The sequence below is a fragment of the Bubalus kerabau genome, chromosome 15 (assembly GCF_029407905.1).
Source record: "Bubalus kerabau isolate K-KA32 ecotype Philippines breed swamp buffalo chromosome 15, PCC_UOA_SB_1v2, whole genome shotgun sequence".
NCBI classification, from domain to species: domain Eukaryota; kingdom Metazoa; phylum Chordata; class Mammalia; order Artiodactyla; family Bovidae; genus Bubalus; species Bubalus kerabau.
The window spans coordinates 45,648,193-45,658,361 of NC_073638.1; the positions used below are offsets into that span (position 1 = coordinate 45,648,193).

At 41.4% G+C, this 10,169-nt stretch overlaps 2 protein-coding genes across 2 annotated transcripts in view; both read right to left on the bottom strand.

Annotated features, from left to right (window-relative positions):
- The window catches only part of SYT9 (synaptotagmin 9), a 399,619-nt gene extending 396,008 nt beyond the window's left edge, over positions 1-3,611 (bottom strand). The window contains exon 1 of the mRNA XM_055548766.1: positions 3,567-3,611. The gene's annotated coding sequence lies outside the window, so the exon portion shown is untranslated. The remainder of the gene's footprint in view (positions 1-3,566) is intronic.
- Positions 3,612-7,286: 3,675 nt separating this feature from the next.
- Positions 7,287-9,023, bottom strand: RBMXL2 (RBMX like 2). The gene has a single exon (XM_055548778.1). The coding sequence runs from the start codon at positions 8,726-8,728 to the stop codon at positions 7,541-7,543; it is 1,188 nt and encodes a 395-aa protein (XP_055404753.1). The 5' UTR covers positions 8,729-9,023; the 3' UTR covers positions 7,287-7,540.
- Positions 9,024-10,169: the final 1,146 nt, after the last annotated feature.

Sequence of the window (10,169 nt, forward strand, 5' to 3'; positions counted from 1 at the left end):
CATTTTGAGGGTTGTCTTTTCACCTTGTTTATAGCTTCCTTTGCTATCCAAAAGCTTTTCAATTTAATTAGGTCCCACTTGCTTACTTTTTATTTCCATTACTCTACAAGGTGGGTCATAGAAGGTCTTGCTGTGATTTATGTCATACAGTGTTCTATGTTTTTCTCTAAGAGTTTTATTGTTTCTGGTCTTTCATTTAGGTCCCTAATGCATTTTCAGTTTATCTTTGTGTACAGTGTCAGGAAGCATTCTAATTTCATTCTTTTACACACCACCTGTCCAGTAAAAACTCTTCAAAAATGGACAGAAAAGGAACCTACCTCAACATAATAAAGATCATATACAACAAATCCACAGCAAACACTAATCTCAATGGTGAAAAACTGAAAGCATTCCCTCAAAGATAAGGAACAAGACAAGGGTACCCAATCTCACCATTATTCAACATAGTTTTGGAAGTCCTAATTAAGACAGTCAGAGAAGAAAAAGAAATTAAACGGATCCAGAGTGGAAAAGAATAAAATTCTCACTATTTGCAGATGACATGCTACTATACATAGAAAATCCTAAAGATACTATCAGAAAATTACTAGAGCTAATCAGTGAATTTAATAAGGTCACAGGATACAATGTAAATATACAGAAATCACTTGTATTCCTATGCACTAACAATGAAAAATCAGAAACAGAAATGAAGAAATCAATACCATTTACTATTGTGACAATACCTAGGAATAAACCTACCTAAGGAGAAAAAAGAGCTGCATAGAGTAAAGTATAAGACACTGATGAAAGAAGTCAAAGACAACAAACAGATAAGAGAGACATTCCATATTCCTGGGTTGGAAGAATCAATATTATGAAAATGACTATACTGCCAAATGCAATCTACATATTCAATGTAATACCTATCAAATTACAAATGGCATTTTTCACAGAACCAGAACAAAATTTCTTAACACAAAAGACCCCAAACAGCCAAAGTAATCTTGAGAAAGAAGAATGGAGCTGGAGGAATCAATCTTCCTACTTCAGACTGTACTACAAAGCTGCAGTCATCAAGACAGTATGGTACGGGCACAAAGATGGAAATATAGACCAATGAAACAAGACAGAAAGCCCAGAGATAAACTCACACACCTATGGGCACCTTATCTTTGACAAAGGAGGCAAGAATATACAATAGGGCAAAGATAGTCTCTTTAATAAGTGGTGCTGGGAAAATTTTACATTTTTTAACCAAGGTCTATCTTCCCCTTTGAACATTAAATCCCTTTGAGGGTTAATAATTGTCTACTTTTGTTCACCACAGTGTTTTCATTTCTTAGCTAAACCATAAGAATGATCTTGTCCAAAATCCCTAGCAGAGTGGCCTCCCACTAAAGACTAGCCTTATGAAAAGTTCAATGAAAACTGGTTAAGGCACTTAGTCCTGATCAGCTACACAGCTTGGACAACAGCTGCCTCTACAGTTACGATGTCAGAAAAGAACTAACAGTCCCCAATCATAAACACTGATGTAGCATATCCTGCCATTAGTTTGCTGTCATACAGCTTCAGTTCCAAGACTTTCACCCCAGCCCTGTAATATCTTAAGATCTGGTGTTAGTCACAGTAACACCTCTGCAGCCTCTATTTATATTCTACTGTCTCTGCTTTCTCTAGTCCTTTGCAGTTGGGCTGGCCAAAAATCTCCAGCAGGGGTCAAGGCTGATACATTATCAAGATCCCAACTGCTTCAAATCCCAACCATGAGCAATGAGCGACAAGAGCTAGCACTGTACTAGCTACTTCATTTATGAGGTAAAATCCAAGTCAATTATGCCAGAAAGTAATCATTCTAAACCCTACTGGATTTGAAGGAATTCAAGGTCTTTAACCTCTCACTTTTTAAAAACTGAAATATTTTGATGTACAATATTGTTAGTTTCAATCACTCAGTCATGTTCATCTCTTTGCAACCCCATGGGCTGTAGGCTACTAGGCTCCTCTGTCCACAGAATTCTCCAGGCAGGATTTCTGGAGTGGGTTGCCATTTCCTTCTCCAGGGAATCTTCTTGACCCAGGGATTCAACCTGGGTCTCCCGCACAGCAGGCATATTCTTTTCCGTCTGAGCCACTAGTTTCAGGGGTACTACATAGTGATTTGGGCTGCCCTGGTGGCTCAGACAAAAAATCGGCCTGCCATGCAGGAGACACAGGTTCGATCCCTGGGTCACAAAGATGCCCTAGAAAAGGAAATGGCTACCCACTCCAGTATTCTTGCCTGGAGAATCCCATGGACAGAGGAGCCTGGCAGGTTACAGTCCATAGGGTCAGAGTTGGACACAACTGAAGCAACTTAGCAAGAACGGTGTGTCCCAATATAACACTAGCATGGTATTCTTGACTGTATGCCTCATGATGCATGTTACATCATTTTAGAATATTTTAGAACTGGAGGCTTGTTCCTCTTAATCCTGTTCACCTATTTCATCCCCCTCTCCCTCCTGACTCCCTTCCCTGAAGGAATCGTCTTGACAATAACATGTATCTGCCTCACTCCAAACTGGTTAGGAATGGGACACTGGGCCTGGTGATGCAGGTTCTTGGTCACCTTAGCTGTCAAGAAGTTAAGAAGGCAGAGGCAGCAGGATATAAACTGGGGCATAAAGAGTCAAGTACATCTTCAAGATTTCAAGTTGAGCAAATAAATACAGTAAAACTCTCCAGTTGAACTTTCCTGAAGACTTCTAATACATAAGCAGCTTTATTAGTCAATGGCAAGGATAAACTGCTATTGCTGTGTGTAGCATGCTGTAGCACTACCACTTAATGAACCCCAATCATTTCAGGCACCATGCTGTGTGCTTACATGCCTTATTTTAAACTCTATGATTATCCGCACTGGCATATGAAGAAGACCAAAGGTCAAATTTATAGAAGGTAATTGCCCAAGTCAAATAACAGAATGAGGACTCATACTGTGACCAGAATGTATGCTTCTACTGTAATAAGGAGCCCCCAAACATTATGGGGAAGCTATACTATTTTTTCTTTATTTCTTCCCCCAAAATTTATAACACATCCTCAGTTTCTTCATTCTTCTTCAGTTTGTAAATATGATGGTGGAATACATTCCACATGGTCATCATTGCTCTGTACCTCCTTTAGAGTTAATTTACTTTTGTACTTGATACTCATGTTCAATGTCACCCACAAAATATCTGGACTCATAATCATCTTTAAAGAGTTCTCAGATGTGCTACATTATGAGATAAATTACTTCAGAAATAACATCAATGCAAACAGAACACAGAGGTTCTGAAAGGATTTCCACCACCACTGGATTTCATGTGTGCACAGCAAAAGCAACAGTCTACTTGCTGAGTTTGAGAAATTATCCAAAGAGGAAAACAGAGTTTAACCATCCCCCAAGAGGAAACTTCTCTGTACAAAGAGGATAATCACATATTTAAGGTAAAGGCTAAAAAGGGAGGCAGCATGGACCTCATATAAACTTAAGGTTGAGAATGTTAGAGAGGTCCCAGGTTGCAAAACTACAGCCAGAAAATTCTCCATCTTACCTGTCCTGAGGCAACCGGTAAAGGGGAGCTATTTATCTACAGGAAACAAGTATCCCTCCAGAGCTCTAAAATCCCAGGATTCAGGTTGCAATTAGAGATGGAAGAGTTCGGGCCTCACCTGATGGGGAAATATTCAGCAATACTGTCGGCTGTCACACGGACAGTTTGGATGCCTCTGGAACCGTTTTGGACAGAAGGAATATGAAGAAGGCAGTCTCAGAAATAGGCTGAGACAAGTTTAAGACAGAGAACATAAAAATTTTGGTTATGAGATGCACATTCCTTAAATTATACCCAGTGAATCAGTCTTGACAAACAGCTGATCTGCATTCATGTGCTCCTCCCATCTCTCTCCCTCTCTCATGAAAGAGATATAAACAAGATCTTAATTGACTAGCTCTCTTGCTTACTTTCCTACAAAGATAGTTTTAATACATTAATTTCCACTGAGGAAATATTGTGTCTGTTACATTATATACATACATGAGAAACCCACAGCCTTTGTAATCTATGATCTCTTGAGCTCATTTAAGTTCTGGCTAAGTCTTTATTTCCTAATGTTTGCATCTCACTTTTTAAAAAGCTATTTATTAGCAGTTTCAATAGACGTAACATTGCTCTTTAGAAGTAACTATTCTGTTAACTAGAAAAAAGGTTTTCACTGCTATTATACTTTAAAAAGAATATCAAAGGGAAAACTGCATTTTCATCTAAGTTTTGGTTAGCTATAAAAGTTCCACCCTTGTATTTACCATGAGCTGGCCACGAACTCAGTCTAGCATAGGAAGGTTCTACAAATTAAATCAAAAAGAGTAAGGTATCACCCACACAGAAAGAACAAAGCTGGGAGAGAGGACTACTGTCAAGATAAGACAGTTTTAGAATAATATTCATTAGCTAACTTTTAAGTAGTCATTATATTCTGGTGTTTACTAAGCTCTCCTTTTCATACTAATATTTGTATTATAAAGCATTTTGAAATTATACAATAAGAGATGCCAATGCATAGACTATAGAAATTAAGATAACATTGCCATTTTTGCTTAAAATCCATCTCTTTTTAAAGAGATAAAACACAATTCACCTGAAGCTCAGTTCTCATCCCATCCTTTCCTCCTCACACTAAATATCATTTTTATGTTATCACTCCAATCTCTTGGTTCTTTTTACTATACCTGTATTTATGCAATTTGCCTTTTTCACCCAACAAATATTTTGATATTTACCTGTTGATACTTGTGGATCTGGTTGATTCACATTAGCTTCTACATTTAACTTCACTGTAAGAATGACTCTCAGTTGATCCTCTCCAGTAGGCTTTCTACCTTTTTAACATTCAAGGGTTGTAAAAACCAATCCTGTACATATCTCCTTGTGTACATGTGCAAATTTCTCTAGGTCCTCTCCTTGAAGCAGATTTTCTGGGTCGTAGGTATGTATTCTCCAACTGTACTAGGCATTGCCAAAATCATTTCCAAAGTGATTGTGTCAATTTACACATCTATCAGAAAGGTTAAGTTCTTTTACCCACTTTTTTTTTTTTCATTTTCTAAGTACTCTTTTCCAAATTATTTCAACGCAAATCAATTCTTCCAATCTATGGTTTAATATTTCACTTTATCAGTGACTTTTATTACAAAAAAATATTAATGTGGAAAACTGTATCAACATTTTCCTCCTAGGTTTGTGCTTTTTATCTTAAAGACACTCTCTACCTCAGTGTGATATATTTCTTCAAGTGTTTTTTCCTCTTCATATCACATTTATATCTTCAAACCATCTAGAGTATATTTTTGTGTATGCTGTTAAGAAAATCTTACTTTATCTTTTTGCAAAGAGAGCCATTTTCAAAAAGTCCATCCTTTCACCAACTTTTAGAGCTATCATATATTTTCACATACAGCTTGGCCTGTTCTAGGCTATTTTGGTCTACTGATCTGTCTTATATTGGTCCAAAGATGTCACACAGCTTAAATTACTAGAACTTTCCATTAAGTCTTGTTATCTGGATAGAGTAAGATCTAATGTTTTTTTCAGAATTATTTTGCTTGTTTTGCTTTTCTCTTTATTCAACCATGTAAGTTTCAGGATTAGTTAAGTCTCCCATTAGTGCTTTTTAAAAAAATCTGTTTCTTAATAATTTGTTGGTAGTGAATGGGAGCTATTTTTTTTTCAGTTTTGTGGATGATTGGCCAAACCTTTTATTTAGTATTCCATCGCTGATCAACACAAATACTGGGAAGGAGGGGAGGGGCTGTGTGGGGAAAAAAATCATGTTGTAATTTCACTTGAAGTTGTATTGATTTTCCAAATTAATTTGGCAAGGTTGAGAATAGTTATGATAAAGCCTTCCCAACCATGATATAGCATGAATCTCCATTTATTTTGACTTCTTTTATGTCCTTAAATAAAGATTAACATTTTTTCCATAAAGGTCTTACACATTTTTGCCAGATTAATTCCTGGATCTTTTTTTTATTGAGCTATTAGTTGCCTTTGATCTTCTGGGCCACTACCACAGCCTTTCCTTTAACTCACTCACTTTATTATTTAATCAAAAAATCATGCTTTTAGAATGATGTATGTTATATTCAGATCTCTCTAAGTACTTTTGTTGTTGTTCATGTGTTCATCTGTTTCTCCAGCAATTATTACACTGAACATGGCTCCTAAAGTTTTGACCTGATTCTTCATTTGGTCATTACAGACATTTGACTGTACAATTACCTTTCTTTCAAATAAACAGAGAAATTCCACAGGAGCTGAATGGAAAAAATGTTTCTTACCCTGCACTTGGGGCAAAACAAAGGAGACTCTCATATCCTTCGTGAGCCACTTTGGAGAAAGCCTCTAAAATCTGTTTTCAAGCCCTTCTCCCCACCAAAAATGTATGGACCACTCAACTCATATCCTTGCCTTTTGTGGACAGGAAGACCCAAGTGTCTCATACTAGACTGAGTTCCTCAGATGTTGAAATGCCAAGCTCTCAGGGGCTCTTTGAGTTTCTGAGCTCTAATGATGCTTACTTTTGATTCTTCCACCCCTAGTGGGGAGAAGCCCAATTCTCCAATTTCCTAGAGCCAAAGGGCAGTAGCTCGCAGTTAGGAATAGAAGCCATTTGGATTTCCAAATCCACCAACGGTATATTTTCTATTTGTTTCTTAATAATTTGGTGGTGAAAATGAATGGTATTGATTTTAAGAGGGGTGGTTTGCAGCTTTGTGGTTGGCTGGCCAAATCTTTAATATAGTATTCCATCCTACTTCAACACAAGAATGGTATTTTGGGGAGCAAGAGAATAGGAAATTCTGCAGATGTCAAAGTATGAAAAAAAGCAAAATATGCCCAGCAATTTCCTTTTTTTTTTTTTTTAAGACTTACTTGTGAAGAGAACTTTCTTTCTTTATATATACTGATCTAAGCGGTTTCTGTTGTTGCTGTCAGTTGTTTGCTTTTTAATACAGGTAACACTGAGATTTAGTTTGAAAGACACCTTGAAATCTCAGGAGTAGCACACACCAATCCCTCCCACTCAACTCCACCCCCACCCCCACGCTCCAATCCAGTTGGATTAAATGTAAAGCATGGTCCAATTTTCATTCTTAGGTGAGAAGATCTTTGTAAAAGATCTGAGAACTTTCGGCCTCATTTATCAGGAAAATTTAGAAGGAAGAAAGCCTTTAGGAGAATTTCTACTTGGAAACATAAGACGACTAGTAAGCAGGTTCAAATCGTATGCTTTTAAATGAGCTTGTTGAAAGAAACGTTAACAATTCCAGAACGAAATCAAAACGAGTTTAAACTTTTCCTCAAATGCACACACACAAGAATAATCATGGAGAAGTTAACAGGAAACTCTTAAAAAGTGAAAAACAATTCTTCCTTGCACTAGTCCTTGGGTAGTTACCACAGAACAGGCTCTTCTTCTCTGGAACTTCTTTGAAACATGGTTTTGGTCCCAAGGTCTGCTGGTCTTAGTATCTGCTCCGGCCTCCTCCTCCTCTCTCCGAGCGGCTCCCCAGGCGGCCTCCGCCTCGGGGGACCTTGCGGCCCGACCGGCTGTAAGACTCGCGCGGAGGCGGACACCCCCTCTCCACGGACTGCGGAGGCCCGCGATCCGCTCTGCCTACCCGGTCGCGGCCCCCCGAGTAGCGCTCGCTCCGGCCCCCAGCATAACCGTCGCGGCCGCCGCCATAGGCGTCGGGCGAGCAGCCGCGGTACTCCTCATAGCGGCCGCCGCCGCCACTGTAAGATGGCGGGGGCCCACGCGCGGGGACGGCGCTGCGCGGGTCCCCGTAGCTCTCGAAGGGATCTCGGTAGGAGCCTCCGCTCGGGTGATCCGCGTAGTCGCGGTCGCGCCCCCCGTAGCCGTCTCGGTCGCCGTAGCCTCTCGATGGACACTCATCCCGGGCGCTGGAGTGGCCGTAGTCGCGGTAGGTATACTCTCTGGGCGAGGGAGCAAAATCCCGGGCGTCGCGGGCGCTCGAGTAGTCGCGGCTGGAGTAGCCGTCTCGGGGAGAGTAGCCCCCCTCCCGGGAACCCAGGTAGGGATCCCGGCGCGGAGGCGGCGGCTCTCGGCGCGGCGGGACCTCATAGCCGTCTCGCCCTGGCGCGGCCGGAGCCCGCCCGCGCATTCCACCGCCGCCGCCGCTGCGAGCCGGGCCCGACGGCGCGGGCCTCTTGGGGGGCGGGCCGGCCCTCCGCGGTGGTGGCGGCCCGCGCTTCATGGGTAGCGGGGCCCGGGAGGGCCGCAGGTCGAAATCGCTCGCGTAGCCGCCATCATCCGCAGGCCCTCCGCGGGACGGGGGGCGCCGCGGACCGCCGCCGCGGGCCCCGCGCAGGCCCCTCGAGCGGCCCCGGCTGCGGGACAGAGGTGGGCCCCGCCGGCCGCTCTCGAAAGCCGGTTTGGTGGCCTGGGCCACTTTGATGGCCTTACCATCCAGGGACTTGCCGTTCATGTCTCTCACGGCGGCCTTGGCGTCTGCCGGACTTTCGAAGGTGATGAACGCGAAGCCCCTGGACTTGTTGGTTTCTCGATCTTTCATCAACAGCACCTCGGAAATGCGGCCATACTTGCCAAACGCAGCCTCGAGGGATTTCTCGTCAGTTTCGAGGTTGAGTCCTCCAATGAAGAGCTTCCCCGGGCGATCCGCTTCCACCATGTCTGCCGGTCGGGTGGTCGGTCAGCGGCGGTGTGGCGAAGGCGAGCAGTCGTCGTGCCTTCTGAGCCCGCTGGTCGAGGGCGGCTCCTACTGGTCGGGCGCCGCGTCGTCGCGAAACCCCGGAACCGCAGTCTCGCCCCCCGCTGCGCAGGCGGAACGCTCCGGTTTGTGCCTCTCTGATCTGGTTCCCTCAGCCTTCTCGGCTCTTGCTGGTTGTGATTGGTTGGTAGTGCCGGGGCCGTAGTTCCCCGTCGAGGAAGATTGACGGTTTTGAAACGTTTTCAGTCGTTAAACTTCGGCTGATTAATCTATGCTTGAATTTCGTACATATATTAAGAATAAGATATTTTGCATTGCCAAGGGGAAAGAGAGAACTTGGTAAGTGGAAGGTTCCCTGGTAGAATACGAATGAGAGGGAGTCATTCTTTGGATGCACCATCTTTCCCTTCTCCATTTTCTTCCGTTTTTCAGCCTTCAAAGGACTCGTAGTTGCGTAGTATTGAAACTGTCCTTTCAGATAAGTATTGAACAGAAAGTCACCTCAGGGACAAAGTAAAGACAAATGTGAAAGCACGTAGACACCTGTCAAAGTAGTACCTAAGCAAGCATAGAACACTTAAGGCTTCACCTCTTAATCTTGAGAGAAGAGGTACACCTCAGGAAAACAAAACATTCTGGGTTCAAACGAATTACACAATTCAAATTTGTTCCTTATGATATCCCCTGAATGGAAGGAAGTGTGAAGAGTAAATTTGTGAACTCTTTACGTGAGAGTAAATGGTCTAAAACCACTTTTTTATTTTTTACTATTTTGACTATGTGTGGGAATAATGCTACATTTACTGCAATAGCATTTAATCTTGAAAAGGGTAGTGAAAGGCATTTTTATGATGTTTCTGATTTTAATACGGGCTCTTCTAAGGTTTTGTGATTTTTTTTTTTAGCATGCATGAATGGAAGTGAAAGTTTAAATGCATCACATCAGTTTACAGTAACAATTTTTTATTTAATATTAATATATAATTTTAGTATATTCACTATTAATATATTTCTGAAGTAAACTTACCTGTTTGGGAGGTATTCATTTTTAAATATACTAACGAATTTTGTTTGTTCGTACTTAGAAATTTTACATTTCTAAGCATAAAGGGTCTTAGCCAATAATTTTCTCTCCCATACCTAGCTGAGGAGATTTTTGCCCAAATTTCTCTTAGATTTTCAGTCTAGTTAGATTTTTTAAAATTTCTTCTTGACTTAGTTTTTGTAAGATATATTTTCTAAAGTTAACATTTTTGTTCATCTTGAAAATTTATTTTTTCAATAGCCATGTCCTGTTTTGCTTTCTCTCTTTTATGTGATCTCTCTTGCCAGAAGTTTATCTTTTGAAAGAACTAGCCTTTTTATTTATTCATCCTCTCTTTTGATTTTATTTGCTGCTGTT